The 15,965-nt window shown below is 42.4% G+C and overlaps 1 protein-coding gene across 5 annotated transcripts in view; it reads right to left on the bottom strand.

Moving 5' to 3' along the window:
• The window catches only part of exoc3 (exocyst complex component 3), a 75,685-nt gene that overhangs the window by 31,276 nt on the left and 28,444 nt on the right, over nucleotides 1–15,965 (bottom strand). For 4 of the 5 annotated variants that reach the window (XM_036137814.1, XM_036137813.1, XM_036137815.1 and 1 more), the window contains 2 exons: nucleotides 15,789–15,961; nucleotides 9,798–10,010 (listed from right to left, as the gene is read on the bottom strand). In XM_036137814.1, the coding sequence (XP_035993707.1) occupies nucleotides 9,798–10,010; nucleotides 15,789–15,961 (386 nt within the window). The remainder of the gene's footprint in view (nucleotides 1–9,797; nucleotides 10,011–15,788; nucleotides 15,962–15,965) is intronic. The other variant, XM_036137816.1, reaches the window with a different exon arrangement.

The following is a 15,965-nucleotide window of genomic DNA, read 5'->3' as shown; positions in this document are numbered from 1 at the left end:
AGTCAGTAGATCTGAAACTCAGAGGTCCACTGTACAGTACATCGGTTTATTTTCCCATCATTGAGTCAGTCCTTAGTAGATGACAAGAAGGATGCATTGTCGGAGACAACAGCCTCATGCACATATCATCCCTAAAGCCAGACCTGATGAGCCTACATCAAGCTTTGATTGCTCTTATGCAATAACAACTATGGATCAATTCAAAGCCAGGTTCAGGCGACTTGTCTCAACAATAGTCAACCTATTGCAGAAGACTACGTTACTTGAATTTCAAACACTTCACTTGACTGTAAACATGGCAGTAAATGGGTTCTTTGGGAATGATACTACGGTTCCTATCACACCCAACAGCCCAGAGGAATTCGCTAAAGATGCAAAGATTGGGGCAAATCCACAGAAGTAAGTTCTCACTGGAGCCAAAACAGAGACTTGTTCCAAGAAATGCAAGAGAAGAGAAGCAGGCAGAGCCAATCAGATCCCAGGGATTTTGCATGAAATCAAGTGGCCAGTTATAGTGTCAACCATATCTTCTACATCTAGCTCTCTGTCAGAGTAAATGATTGGCTATGAGTAACAAAGTCCTCTTATAAAACTGCCTCATTTCCTGTAGATTCACATCACTGCAAGGGGGAGACACGTGTGAATGCATTGATCTCACTGGCCGAGTAAAGAACTGTATCTTTGAACACACCTTGAATCCAGAATAAGTATGGTCTGCTGTCTGAGTAATTCAATTCAATTCAATTTTATATATATAGCGCCAAATCATGAAACATGTCACCTCAAGGCACTTTACAAAGTCAAGTTCAATCATATTATACAGATTGGGTCAGATTATACATATTGGTCAAAAATGTCCTATATAAGGAAACCAGTTGATTGCATCAAAGTCCCGACAAGCAACATTCACTCCTGGGGAAGCGTAGAGCCACAGGGAGAGTCGTCTGCATTGTACATGGCTTTGCTGCAATCCCTCATACTGAGCAAACATGAAGCGACAGTGGGAAGAAAAACTCCCCAATAACGGGAAGGAAAATCTACGGCAGAACCGGGCTCAGTATGAACGGTCATCTGCCTCGACCGACTGGGGGTTACAGAAGACAGAGCAGAGACACAACAAGAGAGACAAAAAAGCACAGAAGCACACATTGATCCAGTAATCTGTTCTACATTAGATGGTAGTAGCGGGTGAGCCGTCTTCTCTGGATGATGTCACAGTTAACAGAACGCCAGACCAGGTGTACCTACTATGAAGATAAAAGAGAGAGAACAGAAAGTTAAAGCAGAAATGATGACACACAATGCATAATTGAAGAACAGTAGAACTCTAAAGAGTGAGAAAATTAGATCCTGATATCCTCCAGTAGCCTAAGCCTATAGCAGTAAAACTATAAAGGTAGCTCAGAGTAACATGAGCCACTCTAGTTATAAGCTTTGTCAAAAAGGAAGGTTTTAAGATTAGTCTTGAAAGTAGACAGGGTGTCTGCCTCACGGACCAAAACTGGGAGTTGGTTCCAAAGTAGAGGAGCCTGATAGCTAAAGGATCTGCCTCCCATTCTACTTTTAGAGACTCTAGGAACCACCAGCAGACCTGCAGTCTGAGAGCGAAGTGCTCTGTCAGGAACATACGGGGTAATCAGAGCTCTGATATATGATGGAGCTTGATTATTAAGGGCTTTATACGTTAGAAGAAGAATTTTAAATTCTATTCTTGATTTAACAGGAAGCCAATGAAGGGAAGCTAAAATTGGAGAAATATGATCCCGCTTGTTGATTTTCATCAGAACTCTTGCTGCAACATTTTGGATCAGCTGAAGGCTTTGAACTGCATTTTGTGGAATTCCTGATAATAAAGAATTACAATAGTCCAGCCTTGAAGTAACAAAGGCATGGAGCAGTTTTTCAGCATCACTCCTGGACAGAATGTTTCTAATTTTGGCAATATTCCGGAGGTGAAAAAAGGAAACTCTGGAAACCTGTTTAATATGGGGTTTAAATGACATGTCTTGGTCAAAAATAACACCAAGATTTTTTACTTTATTACCAGAGGCCAAGTTAATGCCACCCAGATTAAGTGATTGGTTAAGAAGTTTATTTTTTGAGGACTCTGTCTGGCCCAAAGATTACAACTTTGGTCAGAATTTAGATGCAGGAAATTTAAAGTCATCAAGCTTTTGATGTCATCAAGACATGACTGCAGTCGAAGTAATTGATTGGATTCATCAGGATTTATGGATAAATATAGCTGAGTATCATCAGCATAACAGTGAAAATGAATCCCATGCTGTCTGATAATTTTGCCGATCGGAAGCATATACACTCACCGGCCACTTTATTAGGTACCCCATGCTAGTAACGGGTTGGACCCCCTTTTGCCTTCAGAACTGCCTCAATTCTTCATGGCATAGATTTAACAAGGTGCTGGAAGCATTCCTCAGGGAGTTTGGTCCATATTGACATGATGGCATCACACAGTTGCCGCAGATTTGTCGGCTGCACATCCATGATGCAAATCTCCCGTACCACCACATCCCAAAGATGCTCTATTGGATTGAGATCTGGTGACTGTGGAGGCCATTTGAGTACAGCGAACTCATTGTCATGTTCAAGAAACCAGTCTGAGATGATTCCAGCTTTATGACATGGCGCATTATCCTGCTGAAAGTAGCCATCAGAAGTTGGGTACATTGTGGTCATAAAGGGATGGACATGCTCAGCAACAATACTCAGGTAAGCTGTGGCGTTGCAACGATGCTCAATTGGTACCAAGGGGCCCAAAGAGTGCCAAGAAAATATTCCCCACACCATGACACCACCACCACCAGCCTGAACCGTTGATACAAGGCAGGTTGGATCCATGCTTTCATGTTGTAGACGCCAAATTCTGACCCTACCATCCGACTGTCGCAGCAGAAATCGAGACTCATCAGACCAGGCAACGTTTTTCCAATCTTCTATTGTCCAATTTTGATGAGCTTGTGCAAATTGTAGCCTCAGTTTCCTGTTCTTAGCTGAAACGAGTGGCACCCGATGTGGTCTTCTGCTGCTGTAGCCCATCTGCCTCAAAGTTCGACGTACTGTGCGTTCAGAGATGCTCTTCTGCCCACCTTGGATGTAACGGGTGGTTATTTGAGTCACTGTTGCCCTTCTATCAGCTCGAACCAGTCTGGCCATTCTCATCTGACCTCTGGCATCAACAAGGCATTTCCGCCCACAGAACTGCCGCTCACTGGATGTTTTTTCTTTTTCGGACCATTCTCTGTAACCCCTAGAGATGGTTGTGCGTGAAAATCCCAGTAGATTAGCAGTTTCTGAAATACTCAGACCAGCCCTTCTGGCACCAACAATCATGCCACGTTCAAAGTCACTCAAATCACCTTTCTTTCCCATACTGATGCTCGGTTTGAACTGCAGGACATTCTCTTGACCATGTCTACATGCCTAAATGCACTGAGTTGCCGCCATGTGATTGGCTGCTTAGAAATTAAGTGTTAACGAGCAGTTGCACAGGTGTACCTAATAAAGTGGCCGGTGAGTGTATATAGTAAAGAGAATTGGTCCAAGGACTGAACCCTGTGGTACTCCACAGGTGACCCTAGAGTTTGAGGAAGATTTATTATTAACATGAACAAACTGGAATCTGTCCGATAGATAAGATTTAAACCAGCCTAATGCTTTCCCCTTAATCCCTACAGTATGCTCAAGTCTTTGTAGGAGAATATTGTGATCAGCTGTATCAAATGCAGCACTGAGATCTAACAGGACAAGTACAGACACAAGTCCACTATCTGAGGCCATGAGAATATCATTAGTGACCTTCACCAGAGCTGTTTCAGTGCTATGATGAGCTCTGAAGCCTGACTGAAACTCCTCAAGTAAGTCATTGCTTTGTAAATGTTCACAAAGTTGATTAGCAACTACTTTCTCAAGAATTTTAGATAAGAAAAGAAGATTAGATATAGGTCTGTAGTTTACTAACTCATCTTGATCAAGAGAAGGTTTCTTAAGTAAAGGTTTAATAACAGCTACTTTAAAAACCTGTGGTACATATCCACTTTTGTGGATATGTACCACAGGTATGGTCAGCAGAGTAACTGCTGACCATACCTGAACCTAGCTAGGCCTGGGCTCCTGCAGCTCCTACATATTCCCAAGAAGACAAAGTGACTCTAACCATGTCAACAAAGCTGCATCCGCTCGCCCCAGCAGCTGGGAGACGTCACTATGTAACTCACCCTCTCCATCGGATGTCCTCCATTGTTCATCAGAATGAGAGTACAGAAAGAGGTTGTGTGTTGGCCAAGGAAAGTTAAGCTTAGCATAAAACTATTTAAATATTTAATTGATTTTGCTCTGTGTCATGTTTAGGTTACTACAGCGCTGACAAGCTACTGAACTTTAATGCTAAAAACAAGTTTAGGGTTGTGCTTTTTAAGTTGCAACAAACATTTAGTGTTTAAACACTGATGGTCCATAATGGGAGCTTGCTCCATTTTATCAGCATTTTCCCTTCATCTCATCCAACTAGACAGCATAAAATATTGTTATTCATACCCAAACCAGCTTATGGTTGCACAACAAGAATATTTCCATTTCTATTCTATTCAGGTGTACTACAAGGTTCTGTTCTCGGCTGGTCATCATCCGTTATGCACACCCAGCTCTCCCCCTTTAATTAGCCCTTCCTCCATCCTTCCTTCTGTCGACCTCTGTGACATTAAAATTATTGTTTAGTCCAAACTTCACTAAACTGAACTCTAGGGGTGGACAATAGTTCAATATCAACATACATATCGCAATATAGCTTAATTCAATAAAGGTGATATGACATTTCCGATATATCAATAGTCTATAGTCTGCAGTCTATGATTACAGCATTTGTCACTCACTGACATTTTGGGTTTTATGTAATTTTACAATTTTTTTTTAAAGCAAATATTTCTTACATGTTATATTGGAGTTTTATAAACATGGCAAAATATTTGTCATAAGTTTATACAGGCATCAGCCTTTCTGGGGCTTTCATTTTGTTTATATCAATAACGACCGAAATGAAGAACTTTATCGTTATTTAGGTTTTGGCCATATCATCCAGCCCTAATATACCCCAAGACGGCAGAATGTCTCCTTGTTGGTACCAGGGCAGTCAAAAGTACCCGGTCAACGGCGGCAAATTGCCGTCTATAGCAGCTCTTGCCGCCGCCTACATTTCCCCGATTAGACATCTCAAAAATTACCTTTGCATCTGTCTCCACTGAGAGCAACATTACCGAGTGATTGGGTTCCTTGTTCCAACCGAGATGCTACTTTTCCGATCAAAACACAGTTATGCTGTGTTATGCTGAAAAGTGCATGCCTGCCGAGATATGCACCCCCTGCCGCTGGAGCGCGCCTCGCTCTGTACAACTGAATATCGACGAAGAAAACAGATTAAACTTGTTCTTAAACTAATGATATCAAAAAGTTTTATTAAACCTCTTGTGGGAAAAAAAAACTGTTGTTATTTGGCAGATACGTTTACAAAATTACGAGTGTTATGAACAACATTAAATCCAAAGTTTTTATCCAAGGTACGGCTGATTTATTTGTTGTGGTCTCTTGTCATTCGCACACAACAATAAACCGTGAGAGCCGACGTGAGTTTTGAAACTGCAAAGCTTTGTCTTAAGCGTAAGATCAAACGTGCATCTGCACAGCACCGCGTTCATAGACCAGTGTGATGCATTCGGAAGCGTCAGAAAGCTATGGTGCATTCAGGAGCATGGGACATTTCAAACTTACAAGGAAAGAGTAATAAAACGGAATAGAACTTAACTAATACAGTAATGTATTTATCCAGAAACAGTGTGGGCTTTCTTACAATACTGAATGCTCTATAATTGTATTTCTGATATTTTTTGATTATGCACATCTGTTTTTATCTGCTTTTTATTCCGAAAAATCTACAATATTACATATATTATAATATCATATTACAGCAGCAAATTATCAAAGTTTTTCAGGGGATGCATTTTGTGTTCGTCTCTAGAATCCTCGCCAATGATATGATATCGTGTGTGTGATGAGTGCAAGTGAAATTAAACTGAGATAAGAGATTTCGAAAGAGAGACATGACTGAAATAAATTCAACATGTAAATTCAATTTCAAATTCCAACCCTGTATTTTTATCATAAAAATTCGACTTTGTTTGTGAAGAAATGTTACGATCATTTTTAGAACAGAACTGTGAATAATAATAATAAGATGAATAGACCTCACCTAATCTGATCTGTTTTATGTGGTGCTAGTAATCAAAATTAAACTAATTTTATGCAAATGGAGATTACCTTACCTTGTTAAAACATGATGATAACATGTGAAAAAATAATGTTTTAAGAATAATAATAAAAAAACAAAGGTTGTTTTTGAAGAATTGATCATTCACTTCTTTTTTTTTTGTGCCTTTTATTGAATTTGAAACATGCACTCTGACTCCATTGTTTAAATAATCACCTGTCTTGAAAGCTTCAAAAATACACCAGGGAGACTCTAATTTTCAAAATGCTACCCTCCGGGTCTCAGGCACCGGCATAAGTGCACCCTCCTACCTGATAGTGTGTGCCCTGCTACTGTAAAAACGTTTGACTGCCCTGTGGTACCAAGTCTACTTCATTCAAAGAATTCCAATTGATGATTCCTGAGTTTCTCCCTCCCCTCAACTCAAGTATGGGTGTTTTCCTCAATAGCAATTGATCTTTTGAATCTTGTGTCAATAATATTAACTGATCGACATCTTTCCACCGTCAAAACATCAACAGTCTTTGTCCATCTCTTTACCCAGCAGCACAGCCATCCTAATTAATTTACTTATCGCTGCATAATGGTGATTACTGTTATTCTCTTCTTTCATGTCTTTAGGCCTCACAATCCCTCAGACTTCAACTTGTCCAGAACACAGCTATTCGGATCATCACTAGAACCGCATCCATAAGACAGACCATTCAGGACAGAACATTTTCTGTTCTGTCTCTCTTCGAGGTCAGTCGCGTTTTTCTCTCCTCTCCAGCTCTTCAACCACCCTCCCCCCTCTCCTGGTTCTGCTGCTATGTCTTGTCTTTCTGAGCACTTCATATCACCTGAACTCTGAAAACCATGGATCTGGTAAGCTGGTCTCTCAATGCTATTGATACATTTTTTTTGACGGGTAGGCAGTGTAAGGGGGACACCCGTCCTGTACCGATTTGACTCATTTTGTGGGATACACCCTATATTATTGGATGGAAAACGGTGTGTCTTTCGACTTTGTCAGTCCTGGATGTGGAGACGTATACATGTTTGGATTCATGATACTTGGATTTCTACGTATTGCATTTGGTGGATTTTTTATGTATCAGCAAATACAGCGAATGTCGGTAGCCATTTGGCCTTGATCAGGTGACATTATCACTAAGGTGATGAACAAACAGACCCGGAAGTTGGAGGAGCAGAGCTGAAAAGCTGGATGTGCTAGAATGCAGACTGGCTTCGGTGGTTGAACTCAAGGAGAGATGGGATAAAATCTGGAAGTGAAACGCAGAAAAGTCCAACTAATTTGGAATAATGGATTTTGCCATTTGGAGCCAGCAGTAACCTAAAGCTGACGGGAAAGTCAGTGCAGCTTGTCCTCATAACAAATAAAGTGTTTGGATTGTGCCTGCCCTATCAATAACACTCCCTGGATGTTATGGCGAGAGAGCTCAGAACTCTCCCCCGCTCCTTCCTTCCCCGCTGACATCTGCGGATGCTTTCTGAACTGTTGGCCGGTTGATAACACTGTGTAAGGCGGTGTCCTTGGCAGCATGGCCTCAGTAAATCGTCTTCCCCTGAAATGTTTGTGATGTATGTGATGGCGGTTGTACTGAAACAGTTATTTCCCTCTGGGATTATTAAAGTATATCTGATACTGATTCTGATTGACCAACACTAACTGGGCTTTTGTCAAATCAGCAAGAAAATGCAAAAGAGCCGCTGCAGAACATAATGGTGAGAAGAATAAACGCAAAAACATCGTCATCCCATATGTTGTTGGAGTCTCTGAAAAACTCAAGAGGATTTTCTCCCAACACAAAATCCCAGTACATTTCAAACCAAACAGGACCCTAAGACAGAGGCTTGTGCATCCCAAGGACAAAACATCTAAACCTAAGATGAGCGGAGTGGTGTATGCAGTTCAGTGCAGTGAGGAATGTTCTGATCTTTATATTGGAGAAACCAAACAACCTCTCCACAGACGCATAGCTCAACACAGGGGAGCTACCATCTCAGGTCAAAACTCTGCTGTCCACCTACACCTTAAGGAAAAAGGTCACTCCTTTGAGGACCAAAGGATGGTTTGAAAGGGGTGTGAAGGAAGCCATCTACGTTAAGAGAGAAAAAACAACCTTAAACAGAGGAGGGGGCCTTAGGTTCCAACTCTCAAAAACTTACAACACAGCTATAGGGTTAATTTCAGCCAATCATCACCTTAATTCTCATCCTCATACGAGTGATCAAAACATTGCTTATTAAGCCAAGCCAATGACAACCCTAACAACTCCTCTTTACAGAGGAGTGAACCAGTTTCGGTCCAATCTGCTGGCTTAATGTCTTTAACGACTGCCCAAAACTAAGGGGTGGACCTGTTTCGGTTGAATTTGCATGTTATCTAAGCCATTACAAGGCCTTTGTTTGGCAGTAGTATAAAGCTTGTTACTCCACATTACTCCAGACCTTTTGAATTGAGAAAGCTTCCTGGAGAGGAAGCGAAACGTCTTCAACTACGGAAAACAAGTCCAGTTGCTTTGTTTTTTACTTTTTTTGGAATGACCATGACCTGGATATGTTTATTCAGTAATTGCTGGAAAATACGTCAGCAGACTGGAGTGAGCTTTTCAGCACAGGTTTTTAAAAGAAAAGCAGCGATACCATCTGGGCCAGTAGATTTATTTTTGCTAACCTACTTTGTTAACTTTCAGCCTGGGACAAGGATCAGCTAAATCAATGGACTGCAGTAATTTGTCACACTCTGAAGAGAGATCCTGTGTTTCAAACTCAAAAAAAGTTATTGAACTCATTAGCTTTTTTTGTTAAGATCATCTGTGATAAGACACCTTTCTTTTTGTCATCATATTGACTGACACTTTCATAGAATCCCATACCTTTTTTGGATCCCTTAAAAAAGTTCTTCTCCATAATATCCCTGTGTTTATTCCTGTCCTCCTACAGACTTTGGCTGAGTACTTTTTGTAGTATTTTTAACTCTATATGATCCTTGTTTTTAAAAGCAAATTTTTTTTACAGTTAATACAATTCTTAATTTCTTTACTTATATAAAGGTTTAACCACTTTTTGGGGAACTACACAATATTGTCATTAAAAGGTGACCACTGTCTGTCTGGTTAGCTACATTTGCACACCATGTTTCAACTCATTCTAAAAAGAGAAAGAGTGATACAGAAAAAGAGTTTTAAATTGATGCATGGACTTCTAAGTAAACACATTAATACTGCCAAGGACTCTTCTGGTCATGATTTCCAAGTGTCATGAACACACACTTTGTATTGCTAGTATCTAGGGGCAACTGTTGGACGCAGCCTTACAGCAGTAGATTCCAATACCTGACACAAATGTTTCCATCCTTTACTATTCCAGACTCATTTACGGCAGTTAGAGAAATCCAACAAAATGACAGATCTTTGTAGCTTGGTCCTGAAGAGGTATTCTCTGGCTCTGCTGTTCGAGTAATATTCTTTGAGCCTTTAAGAAGCATTATTAATAGATTGATCAGAGTACCACTGACCTCAAACATCTTGTCCTTCCAGCGCTTGGGTCGCCCTGGTGGAATGAAGCCTGTCTGCTTCTTTCTGTCAACCATCCGCCGATCAAGCTTTTCCTCTCGCTCAATGATGCGGACCACAGACACTAACATGGTAGGGTCACGACGTACGGTTACCATGGACCTCTGCAGTACCATCCATAACTGCTTGGCAAGCTCATCTGAGAGTCCTTGAACCTGGGATAAAAATTGAAAAACATTTCACGAGTTGACATTTCACCCCCGTCGCCTCGTATGCACATAATTGCTAGAATAAATTCACAGCAAAACAGCATCATCTTTCAGAGGAACATGTCTAGTGAAGAAGTAATTAACTCATAACTTGTGTTAATGTTAGCAAGAGAACAAACCGCTGCTCTCCACCGTCTTGCTCCTACACTACACTGCTCTGATGGTGGCATTTTATGGGCAGTGTTGTAAAATCATCCAACAGGAAAATAACGTAAGATCTGACTCTAAGGCTAATCTAAGGCCACAATAAATGGAAGGGATTGTTGCAGTCACCCTCCCAAGTGACTATTCTCACAGCAGCGAGGCCACTGTATAAAGGCCCCTGGCCATGCTACAATTGGCATCTATTAGCCCGCTGCTTTAAGCAGCATAGGGGAGCCTCTCATCTTCTTCTGCTGAGGATCCGGCTGGAGTTCGGAAACCCATGAACATTTGCAGTGCCAGCCAGGCTAAGTAAAGTCTATTTTCTGTGAAACCAACATTGGAACTAAAACAGCCGACTGCCATGGAAACGGCCTGCTTGTAACTTTCCCTCAGCTTTTGCAGGAAAAAGGAGAAAATCGCCCCTTCAGGCTGTGCACGGAGCCTAAGTACACAGCAACGCTAGGAAAGCCATGCAGACATCCCACTCTCTACAGGCTAAAAGCAGACCACCGGAGGCTCGTGTCCAGCTCGCCCTGGCCTGGTTTCCCAAACAACGGCTGTTTTCCCCTTAACCAACCGCTCATCGCCCCCTTGCCGAACAACCAGCTTTACCTTGGAGCGATTCACTGCAACCGGAAGCCCTGTTGCCACAACCAGACAAAAGAGAGGTTTGGCAGAGAAATAGACAGGGAAAGTTTAAAATGGTTTACTTTAATGTGTTTTTTTTTTCTGTTTTGTTTAAGGTTTGACTGAGTAAAAGACCGGGAACTAGCAGGCTATGCCACCTGTTTGTATTCTTGAAACAAAGCTTTGCTGATGTGTTTCACTGTGCTTCACTGTTATAACATACTTTATTTGCATAAGGGTTTTATATGTCAATGGGACATTATTGTGTGTGTTTTCTGGTAATTACAACCAAATAGGGCTTAAAAGTATTTTTAAGCGAGCACTGAGCTCCCGCCACGATTAGCTGAAATTAGCCTCTCTAATAACTCGCCAATACCCTGGTAAAACATAACTACTGATTGTTTTAAACTAGGGCTGGACAAGTTAACGCGTTAATTTTGCGTTAATTCATTAGACTATTAACGGCGATATTTATTTTATCGCGCATTAACGCATGTTGCTCACATGCTTTCAGTCAGTGTCAGTCAGCAGGCGCGCTGACTGCAGCGCGCTGTCACGGCAGCACTCTCCCGCTCCCCCTCCCCTCTCGTACATGGCTCAGCGGCGCCAGCCAATCAGCACGCAGGCTCAGCCTGGCCCGCCCACTCAGCTCTCACACAAACTTAACAAACAAACAGCTTAGAGAGACCGCAGCAGCGAAAAAACATGAACAGGGGAAGTAGCACCGTTTGGCTTTATTTTAATACCGTAAATGAAATCAAGCTGTATATTTTGTAAAAAGCCGGTTCATTTCAGTGGAAACACAACAAATTTATCTAAGCACGTGAAAAACATGAAAAGGTCGAGCCCCAGAAACGGAGAGAGGAGACGAAACTTCTCTCACTGCCCCGACAGACCCACAGACGTCTCTGACTGAGGCGTTTCAGTCCTCCAGGGAACATCCAGGTAGATCAATTGATATTATTTCCTCAAATAATGTTTTATCCAACACAGACTTGCAATATGAATGGGTTGAAACACATACCAAATGTTCTAAATTAGTAAAGCTAATCCCATATGCTTTAATATGAACTTTGGTTCTCTAACTTGGATCTACTTTTAAGACTAGGCTTAAACGTTCCTTTTTGACAAAGCTTATAGTTAGAGTGGCTTAGGCATTCCTGAGCTATCTCTGTAGTTATGCTGCTGTAGACTTAGGCTGCTGGAGGAAATCAGGGCCTATTTCTTCCACTCTGCTGAGTTTTCATACTTTTGTCCAATTTGCATTGTTTGTTGTTATTTCAACTTTTAACTTTTTGTTCTCTGTAATTTTTTTCTTCATAGTTGATACACCTGGCCTGGTGTTCTGTTAGCTGTGACATCATCCAGGGGAGGCAGATCATCCACTATTACCATCTAACATAGAGTGAATTGCTGGATCAATGTGAGCTTTTGTGTTTTTTGTGACTCTTCTCTGTCTCCTCTAACCCCCAGACAGTCAAGGCAGATGACCGTTCACACTGAGCCTAGTTCTGCTGGATGTTATCCTCCCTGTTAAAAGGGGAGGTTTTGATAACCTCTTTTGCAGAGGATTTGTTGACTGAAATAATATAATATAGTTTTAATTCAGATAAACAGCATGATATAGTGGGTTTCTCTGGATGCTAATTTTGATTCTGTTGTTAAGTTATTGAATCTGAAGAGAAGTTGTCACTCCTTTATTCTATATGTGTGCAGAGTTTGCTGTTAAAAGAATGCCAGTGCTTGAATCATCCTTTCAACTATCATCCCAATATCAGCTGTTTGGGCTGATATTTACCGGAAAATACCTAACAGATTGAAAGTCCTTACAGTTCTACAACGCCCCACCCTGCCAACAGAATTGCCTGCCCCCTCAAGAAGGTCAGGGCATGTAGTAAATTACTATGTCTGTGCATGTTCACGGTTAATTTTATTAAAACTGCCCTTTCTAAACAGTGCCAGATCGCATCCTGAGCTGTTTCTGTCTCTAGGTTCCCACATAATAAGGCGGAAATAAGTCCATGGACAGGTACGTGCAGAGCTAAATTTTACGAGCACGTATGCAACACTATAAACTGCTCAGCGGGAAGAAGTCTCCAAGGCAACTGTGACTTACAAGCTTCTGCAGCATCACAGCCTCTCTACATCACAGACTGAAAGGTGTGCATGCTGTGGGAAATGTAGCAATTTGTCACAAGATATAGCCAATAAGTGTGCTCAACTATCCATACATCTTCTTCCGCTTATCTGTGGTCGGGTCGCGGGGGTAGCAGCTTCAGTAGGGAGGTCCAGACATCCCTTTCCCCAGCCACTTGGGCGAGCTCCTCTGGGGGAATCCCAAGGCGTTCCCTCCAGCGTGTCCTGGGTCTTCCTCTGGGTCTTCTCCCAGTGGGAAGTGCCCGGAGCCCCTCACCAGGGAGGCGTCCAGGAGCATCCTAACCAGATGCCCGGGCCACCTCATTTGGGTCCTCTCGATGTGGAGGAGCAGTGGCTCTCCATATCGTGAGGAGCTTAATAGTCCTCCCACATATAGTCCTCCCCAGACAATTGAGCTCCTCACCCTATCTCTTGTATCCTGGATCTTATTTCAGTCATGTCCCAAAGCTCATGACCATAGAGGAGGGTAGGAATTTCATCCGCAAAAAGCAGAGGCACGATCCTAAGGCCACCAAAACAGATCACCTCAACACCTGTGCCAAGAAATTCTGTTCATAAAAGTTATGAACAGAATCTGCGACAAAGGGAAACCTAGGTGGAGACCAACTCTAACCGGAAACAAGTCTGACTTACTGCCTTATGGCCCCTTATGATGAATAAAAAAAGTGGACACAAAGTTCCCTTGCCCGCACGCGGGTCACCGGGGCCCCACTCTGGAACCAGGCCTGGAGGTGGGACACGCTGGTGAGCACCTGGTGGCCAGGGACAGCCCGAAGATGACACATGAGTCCCCCTTCCAAAGGGCTCGCCACCTGTCGGAGAGGGTAAAAGGGTCGGGTGCATTGTGTGATGGGTGGCAGCCGAGAGCGGGGACCTTGGTGTTCTGATCCTCCCAACGTTCTGAAGTTCTGATCCTCGCAACGGATCCTCCCGGATCCATTGCGATTTTCTCCTCTGTTGCCTCCAATTTCTCTCTCACTCTTTTCCTCTCCTCTTTAATGACTAACTTTCACCTTAGATGTCTCACCTGTTCCCCTGATTTCAGCCTATTGAGCATATTTGCGAGAACTATTGAAGCACAGAACACATATGCGCATATACAGCACAATGCGGATTTTTCATCTTAAAATGAAGCGTAGACGAAGATTTCTTCTAAATAATTTATTAACATTTTCGTGTTAATAATGTATCATTCCTTTATGACACCTAAGCACCAGACGAGGTTTTGCTGCTAACACTTTATTTTACGACGAACAGGATGGGACAGCTTGCACTCTGCTGGTCCCCCGAATCACGACTCCTCTCCCCGGAAGCCACACATTTCTTCCGCTATGACCCCAAAGTAATCTGATTTAAAGAAACAGTAAGTGTGCAACAGCATTTATCAATAAAGTCTAATAAGGATCATTGCAATACATTTTTATTTATTGATCAAATTAACAGTTTTTTGAGCTTTACAAAATAAAGGCTTTTTTACACTTCTTTATTGTGTGGGGGGGAAAAAAACACGGTCAGAAGCCATTATAGTTTTTGCCTCATGCACCCCCTAGTGGCAGCTCGCGCACACCACACTTTGGGAAACCCTGTTTTAGAGCAACATAGAAAAGGTCACTAGAGCTCTTGGACATGCATCAATGCAGTCATAAACCTCCCGGACAACATAAGCCAATGCTAGCTGTTATTAACTGGACAAACAGTCTTCTTCGAGTTGCACAACCAGTGTCCGAAATTACCTTCCTGATTCACCAGCCAAGTTGGCCGGTAGATGTAAAAATTAACCGGCCAGGCATATTTTTTACCGGCCAAAATATTAATCCTCACCAGACCTCTTAATTTTGGGTCTGAGCTAAAGCCCCTGATGTTACAAGTTCCTTAAAATGACCCTTAAAAGTGCGCACCTAAATTATATGTAACGTAATTTTGCCCACCTGAATTCAAGCGCAAGGAACCACGCCCACCAAGGCCCCGCTGGTTCTGTGTCGTTAAAAACAAAAGAGCATGAAACACAGCTACTGACTCTCCTATTGATTTCAATTGGGACATTTTGGTACGAGTGGAAGGACATTAAACGCAGTGATTCACGTTTTGAAGGCCGGTTGCTGATAAAACCCCATGGCTTCGAGAGGGCGGTGGAGGGAGCGCTGTAAGAGCGGTGAAGCACAGAGACACAGCGTACATAGTTAAAAAAAATTCTAAATAAATAAGAACGAAACTTATAAACAGACTAATTGGCATTTTAGAATGCATCTGGTTAGCAGATCTGTTTTCTGATCCAGCGTGCAGCCATGGCTGGTTCTCAATGAAGGATTTATCTGGGAGCCGCTCTGCCCCCATGCCTCCTGCTCCGCAGAAGGCGGAGTTTAGACAAAGCTCTGGATAGACAGAGCTGTGAACAGGTCATCCGCAGCCCAGATGGTTTTGTTATTTTTATGTTATTTTTAATTTATTTGGTAAAAACATTTACTCGCCATGTGGCAGCTAGCCCTCTGAAATTCACTCGCCAAACGGGAAATTTACTCGCATTTGGCAACTGGCGAGTGTTAATTTCGGACCCTGTGCACAACCCACCGCTCCTCTGCAGGAATCCATCCAGAGAAGCAGTGAAATGACAACAGCAACCCCCTCACCAGGAAAAATATCCTGGTGAGGAGCCTGCAACATCTAATGAAGAGGAACTGGAGAACTCTGCACTTAAAACACAGGTTTGTGGTGGATTGTCGTTTTTGTGTTTAAATCAGCAGCTAAAGGTGCTGCCTAACGTTGGTAACCTCTTGTAATGTCACTGATTTAAAGTACCTCTTCAAAGTAGATAGAGATGAGGTTCATGTCGCTGGTGTTCTTGCTGTCCATCCGATACTGCTCATACATGAGGTCATCACGAGAGCACTCCAGCTCCATCAACTTCCTGTGGGCCTGCAGCAGCTCACCCTGCTCTATCAGCTGCTTAGTCTCCAGCACTATCTCTGGGACTGA

Source organism: Fundulus heteroclitus, chromosome 6, assembly GCF_011125445.2.
Source record: "Fundulus heteroclitus isolate FHET01 chromosome 6, MU-UCD_Fhet_4.1, whole genome shotgun sequence".
NCBI lineage: Eukaryota > Metazoa > Chordata > Actinopteri > Cyprinodontiformes > Fundulidae > Fundulus > Fundulus heteroclitus.
The sequence above is the reverse complement of the archived record's forward strand: the minus strand, read 5'-3'. Positions and strand labels throughout refer to the sequence as shown.